The 20,801-nt window shown below is 39.4% G+C and overlaps 1 protein-coding gene across 1 annotated transcript; it reads right to left on the bottom strand.

Annotated features, from left to right (window-relative positions):
• Positions 1 to 2,096: 2,096 nt before the first annotated feature.
• On the bottom strand, positions 2,097 to 20,338 carry LOC144655640 (ATP-binding cassette subfamily C member 4-like). Its single transcript, XM_078515928.1, has 7 exons — positions 20,159 to 20,338; positions 12,916 to 13,460; positions 12,365 to 12,747; positions 9,978 to 11,311; positions 8,644 to 9,214; positions 7,235 to 7,371; positions 2,097 to 3,347 (listed from the first exon to the last, which is right to left on the bottom strand). Exons 2-7 carry the CDS (start codon positions 13,447 to 13,449, stop codon positions 2,440 to 2,442), a joined length of 3,867 nt encoding a protein of 1,288 aa, XP_078372054.1. The 5' UTR covers positions 13,450 to 13,460; positions 20,159 to 20,338; the 3' UTR covers positions 2,097 to 2,439.
• Between the last annotated feature and the right edge of the window lie 463 nt (positions 20,339 to 20,801).

Here is a 20,801-nt window from a genome sequence, read left to right as displayed (position 1 = left end):
GTCGGCTTAAAAATGTGAGTTTAGAGTTTTAAACGTTTCACGGGGCGCAAAACAGTGAAAGCAAAGTTCTTTTTTAGAAATTTTGTTGAGGTCGATGACATTTTCTGCGACTAATGAAAGCAAAATGTGTTTTTGTCGTGTAAGATACTTAAACGACATTTTGAAATGAAGTTATTATACCAAGGCGCATGAGAAAGATTTTTGAAACTCGTATCAAGAAATGGTCTATTGTTGTGTTTCAACTTTTTGGATTAAGCACTTAACAATAGTCCCTATGTTCTTGATTGCGCTAAGGGACTTTGGTCGAAGCTAACCGGAAAAGCTCGTGACTAATCGGAAAATTGTCGGTATGACAATTTAGCCACACTGGGGGAGTAAGTAGCGTCAAATTTGTACCGACGCTTAGAACTCGAAACCTTGCTCGAAACTTTTAGTCACACTTGCGAAGACGCGAACCCACGCTTTGAAATCAAACTCTCGTTAAGATTTTATTCACACTTGTGAAGAAACGAACAGACGCTTAGAATTCGAAACCCTGCTCGAAACTTTTAGTCGCACTTGCGAAGACGCGAATCCACGCTTTGAACTCAAACTCTTGTTAAGATTTTATCCGATCACACTTGTGAAGAAACGAACCGACGCTTAGAACTCGAAACCTTGCTCGAAACTTTTAGTCACACTTGCGAAGACGCGAACCCACGATTTGAACTCAAACTCTTGTTAAGATTTTATCCGATCACACTTGTGAAGAAATTAACCGACGCTTAGAACTCGAAACCTTGCTCGAAACTTTTAGTCGCACTTGCGAAGACGCGAACTCACGCTTTGAACTCAAACCGTTTGAGTTCAAAGCGCCCAGAATGCCATTGTTTTTAGCGACATGTACTTACAGCGCCCGATTTCAGGGTGCGCGGCATAATAGTTTGCATATTTTGAACTAGTCAGTTGTAATTGGCTAATGGACTTAGCTTTGGGAATACTCTGACGAGTACCGCAAAATAATGTACTCTCAAAGGTTGTTCCTTGTTCGGCCTGTTTGTCTTTCAGCCCGTTCGTCTCTACTGAACTTCACGCGAATTCTGCAAGCGCAAGTAATTTGTTATTTGCCGCGTTGATCATATAAAACTGAAAATACAACAAACGAGCGCATGTTGTTGTCGGAACGAGCCGACCCACGCCGTCAGTAGGGACTTTAAGATACCTGGACGGCTGACCTCGAGGACGGTAGAATTTCGCGAGGAGGACTGGGCTGATGTCGACGTTCTTGGCGGGAACTTCTAACGTTAAGAGCCGGCGTGTGTGAACGGAGGACGGCTTCGTTAGTGGATCGCCCCTACCCGTCCCCTGCGCCGTCGCTATTTGAGGGGTATCAAATGATCTTTGCGAGCATTTGCGAGCATGCGAGCACAGCGTTTTTCTGTGCGAGCACGAGCATTGACAAAAAATAGCCTTGCGAGCAACGAGCACTTTTCAAAAACCTACCTCCACTAAAAACCGAGCATGCGAGCACTTGTAAAAATGTGGGAGCACGAGCAAACGAGCACCTACTAAAATTTTGCGAGCATTGCGAGCACTGCGACATTTTGAGGAACCATTCTTGACTCCTTATTTGCACTGAACAAAACCTACCAGTATCACCCTCCCGGGGAGAATTTGTCTTTTCTTCGATCTTTCCGAGCGTTTAAATTTCCCGCTCGTATGCTAATCGGAAACTTCGTCAAATCCCTCGTGTGTTCTGAAGCTGTTGGGCCATTGTTCAAAAATGGCCATATAGGGTCATTTTTAACTTGTAAAACAAAGCCTATTGTTATCAAAGTTGAAACGCATTTCTTTGTTATTTCCTCCAACGTCAAATTCTCCAGGAGCGAACTAATAAATCCTGACCTCTCCAGTACGGACTTAGCGTGCTGAGGCTATGAAATTTTAGTCTGAGTTCGTATTAAAACGCAGACAAAAGCCATGTCTTACAGAATTTTCTTTTTTCTTAATTGAGGAGTAACGCCTGTGTTTTTTGTTCGTTCTAACTTTCCCAATAACAGATATTAAAGAAATAGAAGCGGCCCCCAAAAAATGAAGCGGGCGGGGACGAGAAACATTTGTTTTTTTTTTTACTTGGCCTAATGCTCATACGTTTATAGCCTTTGTGACATTCACAGCTAAACAGCTTCATTTACTGAATTTGTCTACAATTCGCAGAAATTAACTTACTACATTTAAAACTATTAACTCCACTATAAACAAATTTAAAGTTAAGAAAGTTAGTATTCCCTAAATGGTAACCTACACTGAAAGCCTACTAAAATTATAAATTGTGGTGCTCTCTAATAATATTGAATAGAAAAAATACATCCCTTGTTTTTGCTTCATTAATAAGAGATATCGAGATATTTACAATTCGAGTTATGCTTTTGGTTCATCGGCAATAAGGTTATTTTATTTTTAGATGTCAGCAACTCGAGCCATTTCACTCAAGGAACTTCCTTCCTTATTGACTAGAACATCAAATCTGTCAAACTCATCAACCTCTCCATTTTTCAAAACCAAAATCCTATCACAGTCTCTAATGGTGTTCAGGCGATGAGCTATAGTGATGACTGTGGAGTCCTTCAGTTTTTCTCGCACTATCTTCCAGATTGTTTGTTCTGTGTCAGGATCCACGTGTGCAGTGGGCTCATCCAAGATGATGATCTTGTTCTGTTGCAACAGCACACGAGCCAAACAAATTAATTGCCGTTCACCTACACTGACGTTTGCACCATGTTCCAACAACTCGTGATCCAGCTGTCCCTCCAGACTTTCTACCAACGCTTTCAATTGCACATCGTCCAAAGCTCGCCACAAATCTGCATCTCGAAACTGCGCCATAAGATCGAGATTTTTTCTCAGCGACCCACTAAAAAGGACAGGACTTTGGCCAAGAACGGATATACACTGTCTTGCTTCTTGGAGGTTGATCTCTTTTATTTGAATGTCATCGAACATAATCTCTCCATCAGCGTCTGGCATTCGCATAAGAGCTGCCACAAAAGATGACTTCCCAGCACCTGTGCGACCCGCGACACCGATCTTTGCTCCTCCTTTAATGCTAAGGTTAATCTTCTTCAGAGCATGAGGTCCTCCTGGATAGTAAGACAGTGTTACATTTTGAAATGTGATATTTCCTTCTCGTGGCCAGTGATCCGGGGGAAGTCGTTTTACTTTGTAACCAGGCTCAGAACCAAGTTTGGTGTACGTCATAACTCGTTCAACTGACGTCATGTAATTCTCGACATCCGAGGTTATTCTGACGGCAAATTGAGTCAAACTCACAGTCAGAATGACGTAAACCAGTGCTAGTCCGGCAAAGGCTGATTAAAAAAAGAAGAAAGAAACGTTTAAAAAAAGACAAAATTTAATTTATTTTCCGCGAAAGGCTGATTTGAAGGGAGGACCCGTTCCAAGCAGCTATCTAAGTGATCAAAAGTTATACTTTTAAAGAATTGATACAATTCCTGTAGCAGGCAGTAGAAGGCAGTGAAATGCTGGACATTATCAGAGATAAGTTTAACCCAAAAGTCCAACCCAATCTTCACAAGTTCTTGCAAGTATCGAATCTTTTACATTGTATTTATGAAGGATATGTAGTTATTATAGAGGAGCAGGGATGGCGCAGTGGTGAAAGCGCTCGCCTCCCACCATTGTATCCCGGGTTCGATTCCCCGACCCGGTGTCATATGTGGGTTGAGTATGTTGTTGGTTCTCGTCCCTGTTCCGAAGGTTTTTCTCCTCGTTCTCCGGTTTTCCTCCCTCATGAAAAACCAACATTTCCAAATTCCAATTCGACCTATATGAAGGACCCGCATGAAAAGCAGCAAGAGCTGATGTGGCTTCCTCTCTAAAATATAGTAATTAATTGAGTAATAATTGATAATTGATTTACTCATAAGATCAAAACTATAATGAGCGGTCCGTACGGACAGTGTAGTGTTTTGAGAGAGTTGTCACATGGCTCGTCACCAGTCGAGCTTGCAGGTCTGGCAATTGTTAGACGAGACATGTCTGTAACGTTCTTTGAGAACGTGATCTGTCTAAAGAAGAATTTCACCCAACAAGTTGACTTACCAAACTATTGATTTTGTTAAAAAAAAACTTAAGCTCATCACCTCAGTGACTAAAGAAGGTAACTTACTGACTGAAAATAATTCGAATCATCCTGTCACGTTCTTTGATAACGTGAGCTGTTTAAAGAAGAATTTTCCCCAACACATTGACAACGGTTTTTCAGATCTTGCAGTGACTAAGGGAGGTAGCAACTTCTGCCACGGAATCAAGATGTTGCTAGTTTTTCCAGACAGTCACTCTTAAGGCCCCACAACCCTTCCCCGAGACAATATTATCGAGCATTAATATTCAAAAATGTTGTTCATGCAGGCCGATTTTAAGTTGACCATATGTGCTTACAGTCGAACCCCTATCATATTCAAATGCTCAGTTATCGCCCTTTAGGACAATTATTTCATCCTTCTTTGAGACAGAGGTGGAATTATTATGTTTCATACGGGAAAAATGAAAAGCTCATCACCTCAAAAATGAAAAAATGAAAAATGAAAAGCTCATCACCTCAGTGACTAAAGAAGGTAGCTTACTGACTAAAAATAATTCGAATCATCCTGCCACGTTCTTTGATAACGTGATCTGTCTAAAGAAGAATTTCCCCCAACACATTGACAACGGTTTTTCAGATCTTGCAGTGACTAAGGGAGGTAGCTAGTAAATGGCATCACTTAGCAAACTCTAAATTTTGTTAAAAAAAATTAAGCACATCACCTCAGTGACTAAAGAAGGTAGCTTTTGCACAGAAAATGAGAGTAAAATGAGAGAAGTGTACAAACACTACACTACAAATGGCGTGCGTGAGAGTCGTGCAGGCCTGTCAACTTATTTTTATCACTGCTAATCTTAAAGTCTTCTCAATAAGAGATCTGAATTAATCACCAAGTGCAGGCATGAAAACAAATTTTATGCAGCCAATCAGAAGCAGGATCGCTCAAACCGCCCTCCATGAGTGTAGTTTAAATTTTCTTTCGATTGCCATAAGATTAACGGCACAGTCTAATGATCGCCTTGTGCGTGAAACTCGAGTAACTATCCGTACAGTCTCAATCTTTTAATTAAAGTATTTCGCTCTGCTTGTATTTGCATCGAGCACACGTACGATTGTGTGAAACCAATTACATTTTTCTTTGTTTAATTGATAATACATATAGTTTTGAGACTTTAAACGCCTTTCAGGAAGGAAAAAACGAGCATTAGGTGACAGAAGTTCCTTCATTTTTTGCTCATTAATAGCTTTTAAGTAGATAAGAAAGCTGGTGTAGTTTGTTTCCCCCAAAAGTCATAAAATTTCGAGAAGAAAAAAAGAAATCAGTTTGCGTGGTCAAACTCAAAAATTGCTCAATTCTCAACCCGAAATTCCCTATCGTAAGCTCCCTTCGCGTTCAAAAACAAAACCGCACGGAGAAGTTTGGACGCTTTTTTATCAACAGAAAAACTCTTCAATGGTTTTAGAGAAACTCTTCAAACTAAAATAATAAAAAGTGATGAATAGGTTTTCTCGATACTAAAATGTTGATTTCAACGGCATCATTTAACATGTGATATAACCCAAAGTTTTTCAATTCTCTTTCAAACACATACAGATATTCGTCTAAAACATTCCTAAGAATTTGTTTGGGTTGATGGAGGAAATTTCTCTAAGAGGGGATCAAACTTCGGCCAATTTTCTAATTACGAAAGACACGAAAGTAAAAGTTTAAACCCCAAATGCTCGTATATCCGTCTTTTTGCTGGTTATTGAATTTCATTGCAAAATTTCCTTTTTAACGAAAGAGTGAGATAAAGAAGCCAAACTGGATCAATTTGAACCCATTTAAAAGCGCATAATTCAGATAACTCTTCGTGACTGTGGTATACGATTTGTTTAGTGACTGATCCACGTGACATAAAACGCGACATATTGTGACGTTAATTGAGTCTGCGCAGTAGCGATGTCAGCCACTGAGTCGGTAGAAACGCAACACAATTCTTATTGAAGTAATTTGCATATTCGATGGCTGCCAAGAAGTTTGAAGGAACATATATATCGATCATTCTGAAGTTCTGTACACACTTATTGGACTTCGATGCATTGGTAAAGGGGTGGCCTTCAACTAGCCAAGCGAATTCTCAGGTATGTGTTAGATAAATATCTATATGTGTGTGTTTAAACAATGATTGTGAGAGTTTGGAGTTATACCACATGTTACATTATTCCGTTGCAAATTACTATCTAATTCAACTTTTTGGTATCGTGAAAACTTTAACCTCACTTTTTTATTATTTGACTTATTTCAGCTTGATAAATCTCGCTAAAGCCTTGAAATTATCTTGTAGTGAAGGAAAATAGTTTTTCTGTAGTTAGGAAGTTTCCAATTGTTGAAAATAGCTAATTTCGGGTTTGAAATTTGGCAAATTTGTGACTCTGACCACGAAAACCGATTTTCTTAGTTTTCTCAAAATAAAAAGGGCTTTCGGCGGAAACAAACTACATCAGGTTTGTGTCCTGCTTAATAGCTATGATATGGACAAAAAAAAATGAAAGAAATCGATTTTTCAACTTCTGCCACGGAATCAAGATGTTGCTAGTTTTTCCAGACAGTCACTCTTAAGGCCCCACAACCCTTCCCCGAGACAATATTATCGAGCATTAATATTCAAAAATGTTGTTCATGCAGGCCGATTTTAAGTTGACCATATGTGCTTACAGTCGAACCCCTATCATATTCAAATGCTCAGTTATCGCCCTTTAGGACAATTATTTCATCCTTCTTTGAGACAGAGGTGAAATTATTATGTTTCATACGGGAAAAATGAAAAACGGAACTTGGCAACTTGCTCAGGCAAATTTGAATTGAAAGTTGCAGGTTGCGACAAGCTAACTGTCAATCAATATTGGAACATTGCGCCGCAACATTGCACAGTTCCCATCAAAAGAACATCCGGTTTGACTGTAAGTCATCTTTCATCTTTCCTTTAAGTTTCTTTTCTTCCTACGATAACTGTGCGCATTGGTGGGCTACATTTTGGGCCCCAAGGTTCAGAATTCTAGAGTCCAAGAGCAAGCGTAGTGGATAATTGCAGACAGTAACATATCTGGTATCTAAACCCGGGAAAGAAAGATAACTTTGCACTGATTTTGCCTACAAGATACACTAACCGGCATCTTGGGACGCGAAAACTGCCGCCAGAGCCACTGTACTAATTAACAGGGAGGCGAGAACATCCAAGCGTACACCAAGCCATCTCGCACTTGCCATCACCATAACGTACGACTGATTATGAATATCTTGATACCTACAAGAAGAAAAGTACAGGCAAACTCAAGGCCATTTCACCATTTTTGGTGTAAACAGTGCTAAAAATATACCAAATAGCTTTGCTCATACACGAAATGCGCCTAGAACACTATCATGAAGATATTGCGTGAATTATTGAAGGGAGAGCAATTGTAATTAGTTTTGAGCGATTTTCCAAGACACAGCGACAGAATATGAGAAAGTCTGCCCAACCTTTTCAATTTGACTTAAAAGCCTTGTGCACGATTAACTCACGATAACACCTTTTATAGCTTCAGTGCAGAAGTAGGAAATGCCTGTGCCACTTCCAGTCAACAGTCAACACCTTGTCATTTATTTCCCGGCAAAATCATCAAATACAAGTTTTCTCTTTCTTTACTGCTCTGCATTAACACCTCCTTGTATTATGTTTTGTATGCGGCGATGACTACTTGACTTGACTACTGCCAAGTGAACACCTAGTCATATGCAAGTGTACTTCAGAGGTTTGATCTCACATGGGTGTCTTTGAAATAGAATCTCTGCTTCCTTGGATAGGGCCGATAACTAATGGAACTTTTGGAAAGACAGTTTGTCAAATATTTTATTGGTAACTTCAAGATTTGAATTCTCCGCACAGGTTGATGTAAAATCGCTTCTTTGTTGATAAACATTTTTCTCAAATCCTTAAAAATTCATCAAATTAAAACAAAGGAAATCATAACCGTGAAGGAGGTTTGGATACCCGGTCTTAATTAGCACTTTATTTCTCCGTTAACCACGCGGTTTTTGTTTAGATTGAGAAGATATATTAATCACTCGAGACAGTGTTTCATCGGCTATGTAAACACCTCGAATTTCGTCAAAACAACTCGGCTGCGCGTCGTATATTTTCAACTCTCCTTTCGGTGTTTGGAGATCCCGATGAAACACTGTCTCTCGTGTTTGATATATTTCATCCAACCCTCCCCATCCTTCTCCTTAGCCTTTCGCCCTACCTACCCCTCCTCTGCCCATTACGCACCTAATCCTTTCCTACCTTTCTTACCACTTTGGAATAAGGCAGCTGGTTATTTAGGATTGTGGGTTTACCATCCCCGTCCTCACCGTCCACTTCGCCCTTCAGCCTTTTACTCTACTCGCGCCCTACGCACACTACTCCTCACCCTATTCTCTTAACGCATCATTGGTGATTTTCTGGCCAAGCAGAGGTATGGGTATGATTTGAATCAGCCAAAAACCCCTCGAGCAATTAAAGAACGGTTAATGATAAACACTCTATAACACATACCTGCAAAACTGCTCTACGAAATCGTTTTGTCTCCTTCTTATCCGAATCGAGTCCAGTCCGTTCACGGTCTCCGAGAAGTGAGAGAAGACGGGACTGCGGCATATAGACTCTAGCCTTTTCAGCTCCCTGGATGTCTTCAAGTAATATCTCGTAATGTACAGGGCTACCACAGTCATCGGGACGACAACAAACAGGAGCCAAGGATTTGTGACAGTTGGTACAAGAACTGTTGTAAATACCAACAAGTCCATCTGGATTGCTTTGAGAAACATCTTTGGTAACATCTCGTCCATGCAGCCTACGTCTTTAGAGAACCGATTCATGATTCTTCCCACAGGGTTTGAATCAAAGAACAAAACTGGGGCTTGAAGAACAGCCATCACCATTTTATCATGGAGTCGCTCAGAACATCTTAGAGAAATCAAAAGGAACACGCATGCTCGGATTATGCCAAACATAAAGGATCCACCGACTAGACAGCCATAGATAGTCAGGTTGCTGATGTTTTTCTGCTCTTCTGGGAGTTGCTTTGTCAAAAACGAGAGCCACACGTCAGGAGCAACTATCATTGCTAAGAAAAAAGAAAAAAAAAGACCAGTAACATGATAAGAAAGGGAATGTGAGAACAATGTATGAATCATTTTTAGCGATGACTTCATGACGGCATTCCTTACGCCGTCAGACGGTGGTGTCCTGTTGCGATCGACCGATCAATATAACCGAATAGGACCGGTAACAATCTACAGGAATAAATATTACGCGTACAGAATTCAAGTTAACAAGAAATCGCGCAAAGAACACGAAGCAAAATTCTTCTGGAAAGTTAGAAAGGATTGATACAAAGTGTAAACGAAAGAGACAAATTAAATATTTGATGAGTTCTATTAGATTCAGGAACAGGCATCTTTACAATTTTTAATACAAGGGAGAGCGTTTGACCTTGCATGCTCGCTCCCGAGAAGTATCGTATGTCGGATGTCACGCTACAAGATAACGCCAGCTACTTTTATTCACATTAATTTTTTGACAAATTTCATGAAAAGTTTCAAGACCCCGTTGAGAAACGTCATTGTTTTTGCATGTATTGCGTGTCTTTTATTCCTTTGAACTTATCAAAACATTTGTGTTAGGGCTGATTACATACATTATGTAAGTATAAGGTGGATCGGTAAAATGCCATTGATTGCTTATGACACTTCTTTATATTTGTTGAAGGTTCTCACTGCTGACATTCTCGCTATTATACTATGCTACGTTATTTGTGGCAGGCCGCGGATAAGAATCGTTTGTCCTAGAAAAAGCCTTTGTCATCATTGAATTTGTATGCGGCTTACCTTGAGCGATGAGACACAAGCAAATTACGGCAAAGATTGCCAACGGATGCATCCCACTTCTGAAGTAGTCCCAGTATAGCTTAGAGGACACCACTCCGATTGAGCGATCTTCTTGAGATATGTCCAGGCCTTTGTATTCCTTGGCTAGCGCCGCCATTTTATTACAGCTATCAGTATCTTCACTTTCCTCTTCAACCTCCCCAGCAAAGGCTTCACCTGGCTTGTTGTCTGTCAAAACTTTCTTATAAAACCGGTCAATAGTTGTATTTAGAAAGCCTTGTTCTTTCAACTTAGTGAAACTTCCTTTTCCCAAAACACGACCTTTGTACAGCACAATCACTTCGTCGGCTTCTTTCATGTGTTGTTCTTGATGGGAGGTTAACAACCTGGTTTTATGTGCCTGTAGGTCTTTAATGCATTTTTCAAAGATATACTGGCCAACTTTGTTGTCCACTGCACTCAGAGGGTCATCTAATAAGTAAATGTCTGCATCGGCATAGACTGCCCGTGCTAAGCTTACTCTAGCCCGCTGACCACCACTTAAAACAACACCGCGTTCTCCAACAATTGTTTGGTCATTGTCAGGAAACTGCTGGATGTCTTCCGTTAGGGCACATGCTTCGGTAATTGTTGTGTATTTGAGTGCATCATATGGTAGTCCAAACAAAATGTTTTCTCTTATCGTTCCAGAGAATACCCAAGCCATCTGTGGCACGTACACAAGAGTTCCTTGGCAGGTTATTGTTCCACTGGTGCCTGAAATTTCGCCGGCGATTGCGGATAAAAGAGTAGATTTTCCACTGCCCACTGGTCCGGTGATTACTGTTAAAGTTCCTGACGGTGTCGTGAATTCGATATCTTGCAGAATAAATTCATCTTCTCGCTTGATTTGTCGATGCGTCAAGCCCGACACACATAAAGTCATCGACTTGTCTAGATCTTTCACTGGCTCATCAGCAATAGAAAATTCCTCTTTTTTCTCGTGATGGTCATTTAGACTGCCCTTAAATTTTACTGAGCTGCTTTCCATGTTACTTGGATCTTCTATTGTCTGATTAGGAAGACTTTCTAAAAATAGAAAATTCTCTATACGGCCAAGCGAGGCATAAGCTTCAAAACTTTGCAGGAAAGCATAGGCCAAGTTGGAACAGGCGAATTGACTTGCCATATTGATAAAAGAGAGGAGCATGAAAACATTAACAGGTGTGAGGTGCTGACCAGTTAGAACAAGAGTAATGATTGACACCAGGGCCGCAATTGGTGCTATAGCATACTCTAAGCCTGCTACGCCAGCCAGAACGGCACTCTTCTTACGGATGATGCTGATTTCATCTCTGCAAACGAAATAAAGATTATTTTAAGAATTTTTTGGCAAATATGCGGGATTTTTTCACCCGGAGTATAGACTGAGTGCGGGCTGCATATTCTGGTAATATTACAATAGTTCCTATGAATTTTCAGTTTTTCAAGTACCTCATGAAAAAAATTCTACACAATAGTTCCTCCGAACTTGCAGTTTTTCAAGACCTCATTAAAAAATTATTACACAAGCCTTTTGGATGAGGTCTTTACCACCATTTGGTTTGATACGCGACGCCAGAAATCAAAACACCCACGAAAACGTTTCCAAGATTTCTGTCAATCAAAGTTTAAAGGGGTTTCCGACAACGTTTCGCCCGATCGATCACGAAAGTGAACTGGTGATATAAATAAATTTAATTCCGCGGCTGAATTTCGAGCTACTCTCGTCGGACAGTCAGATTTATCGGAGAGAAATCAAAAATCGCTCGCTCCCATGGTCTTTCCAAGATGGCGGACACGGCGAGGAAGTCCTTCCGTTTCTTTGAAGTTTTATCAAACAAGAAAACGCTTTTACTTGAGTTGAATTCCAGCATCTAGTACAAGACTAGTTTACTTGGAGAATACAATGGAGTTGGGTAGGATGAGTGAATAAAGGAGTAGAAACAATGAATAGTTTATCTGTTTTTCTTTGACTTATCTCAACGCAACTTACAGAAAACACCGCTATTAGCAATATCGGAGTTCCGAAACACATGCGTGCATCGGGATAAAATCCAATATTCATAAAGGTGAACAAAGGAAAGTTCATGAATTATTATCCCGCTTTATTACCTTACCTTTGTTCACTTTAATGAATATTGAATTTTATCCCGACGTACACATGCGTTTTTTTGGAACTCCGACATTGCTTATTCTAATCTCTTAGGAAACGCCTAGCTAGCTAAACTCGTACCCAGACCGTCTCGCTTTTCAATGTCAATGTATAACATCAATGTATTAAGAGAAAAAAAAAAGAAAAAGAAAACGTCTGGGATCAGGGTATATAAAACGTCAGTTAGATAAATGGTAGATATATTTCTTCCTACCTTCGTGTATCTTTTATTTTTTTTCTGTATTCATCTTCCCACGCATGCGTTTTGATGGCACGAATCCCAGAAACCACTTCGTTCATCAATGAGATGCGCCGGTCGGATTCTGCAGCTGTGCGCTTGCGCAGTTTAGCACCAGCATAAGATAGCCCGACGAAATAAGGAACAAGAAAATAGAAGAAAATCACTCCCATAACAGCCTGCCAGCCAATAAACACCAGCAGTAAGGCGATAACTACCACGAGTACAAAAAGAGTAACAACTGCCGCGAAGAATCTCTTCACAGTTGTTTCGTCAAGTCGCTGAACATCGTTTGATACCAGGTCAATTACTTGACCTGTCGTAAATACTGACAGTGCATGCTTGCTGAGGACAAGAATCTGAAAGAAACAAAATAAAAAATAGCAAGTTAAGCTCGCTTTTTAAACAAAATTCATACAAGATTTACGTATTTTTTTATTGAGTTGTTCGCTGTGGTATGCATTTAAATGCAATTTCCCCCATAAGCGATTTACCGCCAGACCAACTGTAATTTCATTTGAGCTTACCTTGACGTAAACTAGACCTTTCAAGGAGCTTCTAATTCTGATACTCAGCAGTTCACATCTGTAGTCAAACTGATGCATACTAAGGCAGCGGATGAAAGCGTTAGTTCCCATAGCTAATGCACAACCGTAGAGAAGATAATTTTTCTGCGGTTCAGGGGTTGATATTAGTGCTGAAATCAAATATCCAAGCAGCAGTGGTTGAAGAAGAAGACAAATTGAACACAAAACGCGGGTGAAGATGATGATCATGGCTTCTTTAACAGAGAGCATCTTTGAGACGCTTTTCCAAAGTTTCGGTCTTTTGCCGCTTTCTTTGCATTTTGTGTTTTCCTCTTTCCAATTTGTTTGAAGCTGCTCTGTCAATGTACAAGTAAAGTTTTCTTCTGAAAGTGGTAAAAGATCATCTTCCTCTAAAGCTCGCTCACTGCCTGTCTTGAAGACACTGTTCATCCATTGAAAGAAAAGACGAGACACAAAGCTGACATTTTCTTTCTCTCCCTCGGTGGTGATCCTCTTGTATCCATTTCTTGCCATGACACTATTTACTGTTAAACAATAAAACAAGATTTTAGAATCATTTACGAGATTGTAACGTGGTGTAAATTGAAAGGCGACTTAGCCTAAATTTAATTATAATTAAATGATTTATTCTCCTAACTTGGCTTCGCTTCCGAGCAGATGTTTTGTAATTGATTTATATATCGCTCGAGGTGTTCCAAGGAAACAAATCTCCAAAACTGTCATGCAGAAACGGCTTCTGCAGCTGGCAAACAAAAAACCAACATGGTTTTGAACTTTCTTACCAAAAGCTAGCTTTCTTACGATATTACTTAGAATTACTTACTTTTCTATCTTACATTTTTTAGCTGTTTTAGGGGGGGGGGGGGGGGAGGGGTTCACCGTTTTACAGCCATACCAGTTGATATCTCTTTCTCGAGTATTACCTTTTGTCCCGGATTATTTTAGCAGGAGTTAGCAAGTGTTGGCAAGATTAATATCTTTTGTATTCCTGGTACCTGTTTTTGCGAATAGTATTTGTATTTCAGACCGTTAATTTATGGAAGTAGAAGGGAATTAGTGGTCCGAGATTTTTTTTGTTCATATTAGTTGTGTCGTTGTTGTTGTAATTTTAATATTGCTCTCGTTTTATTTTTATGACTGGATATTTTGGGACAGTAGTTAAAATTGATGGAAAGGATCGAACATTTTGATAAGTTTTACCATATTGATCCATATTGGAAGGAAGACGTGTGAACAAGAAGCTTGAGAAGCTTAAAATCGAGCGGTTAATCATTAACTTTCCGCTTTGACTTGAAAGGCAGGGTTCAGTACAGCCCTGACCACGAAGCAGTTACTGAAGAAACACTCAGTCCGAGGTTTGCGTAAGTCACACGGTTTGCATGAGCTGTATCAGTGTGCATAACATAATATCTAGAATGTTGTCAAGATTACATTATTACTTAATGTCATAATGGTCTCAATTTATAAAAATTATGAAAATTTAATGTGATTATAAAATTAGAATTTGAAGTTAGAAATTGGTAGACGGACACCAAATAGTCCCCTGACAACCTGGAGTTCTCTTGCATGGGGTACGTTTCCATTTTTTTTCTTCAATACCTTCTTTAAACCTCTTAAAATTTCATTCAAATTCACGTAGAATCTCACCTTAAGTTTTATTCTTGTGAGAAAACAACATAAGTCAAAGGTTGCGTGATATAACCAAGCAAAGATTTTAATATTCCCTCCCTTTCCGTCTCCTTAGCCTTTCACCCAACCTGTATATACTAAAGAAGCCGGTTAAAGCTTTCACAAATTAGGGCTGTCAATAAGTTTTCAAGTAGACGTCCTGACTTGGAAAGTAGGGGGAGCATGTCCCCACCAGAAAAAAAATAGATATTTGGAAATGCTATTTTCGGCATTTTTCATTTAATGTTTGTATACATTTGCTGCCCGTTTTAGTATCTTTTTTCTTGTTTTTTTTTTTTGTTAGTAGACGTACTTATCTGTACCAAGCAATTACACAAGGGAATTTTGCCTTATTTTTGATCTGCCATGCCAAGTACGATATGCCCTTAGCGTATAAACCGCTAAAAAACAGAACACACTTGATAACAAACACCCCGCCGTACTAAGGATTTTTCTATAATCAGCAAATATTTTACAATGGTCTGTTCCCAAAAAGTTTTTTTTCCTGTACAAAGGGTCTGTAACTTGTATATTGACAAATTCAGAACGAACCGACGTCTGCCCGCTACCATATCAAAGCGAAGCACTCGTTCATGTTGAAAAATTAGGGTCTGATTACATGGCGAATTTCAGCCCGGGCTGAAATTTAGCCCGGTTTGCCGGGCTGAGATTTCAGCTCGGCTTCCAAAACAAATCTTCTTAAGGTTGTTAGTAATCCACGTAACGGCGGAACGCGGAACGGCGTAACGGCGGAACGAGAAACGGCGTAACGAGATTTTTTTTTCTGTTTTTTTTTTTTTCTGTTTTTTTTTTTTGTGTGTTTTTTTTAACAAACTAACCAACAAACAAACATTAAATATATCTCACAAAATAAAGGGCATGTATATCTTCTTTGTCCTTAGAGGTCAATCTAGAGCCAGGATGTCGAGTTTATTTCGAGTTAGGATTTCAAGGAGAAGCGCGACCGGCCTTCGGACTTGCTCGCGCCGATCGATCATGATCGAGACAATGAAACGAACAAAGTCGAAGCAAGTCAACAAAGCAGAGTCGGTTTGTTGATCTCTTAGCATTTGCACTCCTCTCATTTTCGTACGCCTGGAAATATTATGGCACGAACGGCTTCGAACGGTTCAACAATGAAGGTCAATGAAGGACATTAGGTAGAATGTATCGTTGAAATTAACACAATCACACAATTTGTACCAAAATATACCACGCAAATCTACAAAATGGTGGACCTTCAACCCAAAGGACCATATTGAATGTGAATAGTCTCTTACTTTATTAATTTTAATTTTTTTTTTCACAATAAGCGGACTTCCAAGGCTGGTGGGGGGGGGGGGGGTGCGAACGCACCCATCGCACCCCCCACCCTACGGGCCTGCTTTTTCAAATAGTTAATACATGAAAAATAACAATCAGATCAGAAGGAAGGAAGGAACCTTTTGAATTATTTGATAAAATTATTTGATAAAATTTCATTAAAATAAAATTCAATAAACATTTAATTATTCCAAGGTTTCATTTTAAAGTTGATTTTTTCAATCGATAGCATTACCGATCTTGTGAAAAATTCCATTCAAGTTCGTACCAATACTGTACATTGCCAATGTTTAGCTGAGGTCTTGAGAAGTGTCTTACTAACCAAATCTTAAATATTTCCAAAACATACATACTGTGCAAAACATTCTACTCTTTGTGACAGGCGACTTCGACGGCCAACTGTGCAGGAATGAAAATCGACACAGTTCTTGCTAAAAAAAAGTTTTAAAATGGAGCCCGGTTCAAAAAATGTATCGGCAGATTACACGACTATTTGTAGAAAGCAGCAAACCGTGTACTTTGCGACAAACACATTGCGTGATATGAATCATGTTACTTTTATTATTTACAAAAATGGCTTCAACTTCTCAAAACGATTCCAGTTTCACAAAGGTGAATATTAGTACTTTACCCTTACACTCTTTTCTCTGTCATCCTGCCGCAGCAAAGAACTGGGCCTGATTGCTGATTAGCCCAAAAGTCGACCGAGTGTGCCTGCAATGATTTACTGTCAAAACTGAAATGAGCGGTTTTGTAGCTCTCAAGAAATTTAAGGCTTGGGCCTTCCATCATTTCACCAAAAACTAAGAGGTGGTCAAACTTCTTAGCCTTTAGCCATGACAACTTAAAACTTTGGCAAAGTAATAAGTTTGCAAATTTTGTCAAATTTATGTAGGTGACTTGTGCAAATTAGATCACGTGACCTATCAGAGTTATTTTTAGCTTTCAATTCATTAAAAGAAAATTGCACCACTTTATATTAGTTTCTGTATGCTGCTGTTAGCTTTATGAGTACATCACTTTTGTGCCCGGACCTTGTGACAAAATTCAAAATAACGGTCTGAAATATGAAAAGACTATTTCTGGAGGATTGGGTACCAGTACAAAATACCGTTTATTCTCGAAGTTAATAACATATTTAACAAAGTCTGGGTGCAGATCTATTGTTGCTTTCCTAAGTACTTGCTTAGTCACAAGACTGATGTTTTTAACTGGTGCCATTTTTTTACTAAAACAAAATTTTCCACATTTAACAAAACTTTCAACATTATTTCTTTGCCAAAGTTTCAGACTGACACGGCTAAAGCCTCAGAAGATAGACCACCCCATTAGTTTTAGTCACGAAAAACACGAATCGGTCTTGCCGCCCTATTAATTATTCTTACGCGCAAGCGTTCTCTCGCTTGTAACCTACTGCGCGAGGCATTTCATTAGCCTTAATTAGGGACTGGTCAATAAGTACCAGGGGGGTGGGCCGGAGCAATTGGAAAAGTGATGGGTCGAAAATTTGTGACCCACCCCTTCCTCCTGGCTCAAAACTGATTGACCCACCCCTGGTAGGGGGTTAAAAATTACATGACCCACCCCCTTTGCTAAGGAACCAATTTTTTCTTTATTATCCGTTAAGGGTTGGAGGTTTTTGATTTGGCATAAGTTTTTAAAGTGCAATTCCCTACATATAACACCCTGATTTTCCCTGATGGACACTGCTGTTCCATGTACGTCTTTACCCTTTTCTTAACACAGCAAAGAAGAATGAATTTATCACTTCTTATACTAGTCTGTTGTAAGTTTTCCACATATTTCTGTGTAAAGTCCATGGGAAAATTTAGACACAAACATGCGAAACCTGAAACAGTATGTTATATTATTTCATAAACAACTATTGAAGAGTTCATTTTTTTTACACAGAAATTGATAACAGAAACTACAACCACTGTCCATCATTCATATTTGCAAAGTGTTTGAGTTTACTAGTATTAAAAGGCTTAAAGCCCAGCGTAAATCTATGCAGGTTGAAGAGAGACAGGCAAACCTGATGTTATGATCACAAACCATCTAGGGGGGTCAGGGGGCATGCTTCCCCGGGAAATTTTTATATTTGAGCCTTCTGAAACCGCTAAAAATTTATTAAAAAATGCTCACACAGAAAAATTTATCAATTTTATATACTGATGAATACAGCTGTTCTTGGAACTATAACAGTTTAAAGTTAGTGTATAAATAAGATGACCCACCCCCTATGTGTAGATCAAAATTTCATAACCCACCCCTTTTCGAGTTTTCGAGGGCTCAAAAACTGATGACCCACCCCCTTTCTGCTCCGGCCCACCCCCCCCCCCCTGTACTTTTTGACCAGTCCCTTACGACATTGCATTGGTCTGCTGGTCGCTCTCAGAAATTGACTGCCCTTTACAAATAGGAATGGCGAATGGTACCCTAAAAACTGTGGGGCTCCAAATCTTTTTACTTGATCTCGAAATCTCGGAAGCCTTTGCGTTGAGTCACCGTTAAGTCTCGTCTTTGGGTGTTTGTCTCCATCTCGTAGTCTCGAGCTTTTTGCGGCAAGGTCGGGGGTCTCATATTTTTTTGTTATTTTTGGGCACAGGTCTCGATTCAAATAAAAGAAAACAGAATTAAGGAAATGCGTTCCAATTTCTTAAGAAAGAGACCTTTTAACGAACGACACATGAGCCAAAGATGATACGTTTTCCACAAAAGGAATGTGAATCAGTTCAAGTTTTCCCACTACTCCCTGAGTCGTTTCTTTTTTTCGTACTTTCCTTCCCCGTGGAGAATAGAACCAACAGGAAGACAATTATATTTTTCTATTTATGAATAAATGTTACGCTTCAGCGGTCCCTTAAAGCGGGTTTGATCACGCGATTTTACTGCAAACATTTGATAGTTTATAAATGCTCCAGTAATTTGAAATTGCAAAACTTGAAACAAACCCAAATTTTGTTACTTTGACACTACAACTCGATTGCGTGCTTTCCGGCTGGTGCACAGCATTAACGGCATTGCCATACATCGCAATTCTTCAAAGGAGCCATTCGATCGAACGAGACGAATCACCCCAGGGGTTAATTCTTCAATCAAGTGATCAAGCCAATAGGTAGCTAAACTGGGTGCTTAAGTTTGACGTTATTTCAAGTCAAAGCAGTTTTATTGCTAAATATTTTGAAGTGTTTTTACACAGAATGAGAGGTTTGTTTATCTCTCAAAAGCAAAGAATGTAGATCTCGAACTTGCTATCATTTAGATTTAGTATTCAGAGAGTCTTATGGAATAGCTTTGAGACCGATTCCAGTTTTCACTACTAATTTATGCGCTCGCCTTATGAATACGCAGGAGCTAGTTGTTCTAAATGTTAAATATACTCTGTCAGTCGCCTTAGCCACGAAATATTGAGCACATCTTATCAAAGGAGCGGCAGATCTAGAGTAGCTATGAATCAAATTGTTTTAGGCATTTCTTTATCAGCAATTTAAATTTCTTTAGCTATTAATAAGCTTTGGGCTTCAGCGTCCCTCACCGAGGTTCAATCATGCGACTCAATGAGAGTCTCCAGATTTTTTTTATTGATAGTGCATATTTGATTAGCTAGTTACCGTGAGCCATTAATTTCAAATTGCCAAACTACTTTGCTTGAAACGAACCCAAAACTATTTGATACATTTTCTGTTGAAATGTTTTTTTCTAAGGGGGATATTGGCAAAAACTGTCAGACGCACGAATTTGACTGTTGGTAAAATGTGCAGAAATTGTAATGGCTGGTGGAGTACAGATCATTTTGAGAAAGTGAATTTGCGATCTTATTGACCTTGTTTGATTTTCCAGCTAGTTATCCACGAACTAATCGGACTCAAGTTAGACCAGACTGTCGTTCGAAGACTGTTCTTCCGACAACCGGGAACCTTGACGAAACTTACTGCGAAGGAAATGATTCTTGTCGGCAGTACCAGATTATTCGGTCTTGAAGTTGTATACCTTGTGTAAATGAATACATGCATGTCTTGGACTTGGATATTGTGAAAACCTTCAACACTCCTGCAAAACTCGGTGTCGGATTTTTAAACAAGGGACTCTGTGTTTCGACTAGTTTCGGAGAAAGCATTCGCCACCCTACAAATCAATGTCGATTATACTTATTACATGGAAAACGGCTTTTTCCCACTTGCGTATAGTATGTGTTCAACGCATAAATAATAAGAACTTAAATAGTTACCTTTCTCTTTTGCGAGTCGCTTTTTCTCCTGGGCTTCACGTTTAGGTTGCCCTGGCAAAATAACGTTGAAACATGTGTAGTAAGAAGTGCAAACTACTAGTCTTCGATCCTTCTCTCACTTTGGAAGCGGTGTTCGCCATCGCAGGGACAATTCGCGTTGCATGTGGTTCATGACTTTAGGGCTTCCTGAGAAGCGATGAAAAACGGGCATAAATTAAGACTAAAGGATAGTTAGATACGCTTGATCCCTTTGGAATAGAATTAAAGTAGCCATGTCGCGATATTTTAAGTAATTGTGGTGATCCATAGATTTAATTTCAGATTAAAGGAAACCTCAAAATCATCGTTTTCTAAACATTGTAGAAACATTTGAACTGTGTGTCTATTTTCTGGTGTAACTGATTTAAAGGTCATTAATGAGCCAAAATTTCGATTTTCTATTAATGTTTGGCCGATGCGGTTGATTAAGACCCAAATTAACATATTCCAAAGTTTATTAAAGAAACAAAAAGGCACCCGAGTGCATAAATAAATTTGCTTCTTTCTCGAATGGTTGGACTAGTTGTCTGCCAGTTTTCGTCCAGGACAGACATAGCTTCCTTCTAGGGTCTTGTAGCGAGATTAAAAATAAGATTGTTTTTCC

Source organism: Oculina patagonica, chromosome 5 (assembly GCF_052425735.1).
Source record: "Oculina patagonica isolate OP01 chromosome 5, crgOcupat, whole genome shotgun sequence".
Lineage (NCBI taxonomy): Eukaryota > Metazoa > Cnidaria > Anthozoa > Scleractinia > Oculinidae > Oculina > Oculina patagonica.
Note: the sequence above shows the minus strand (reverse complement) of the source record. Positions and strands in the feature narration are given on the sequence as shown.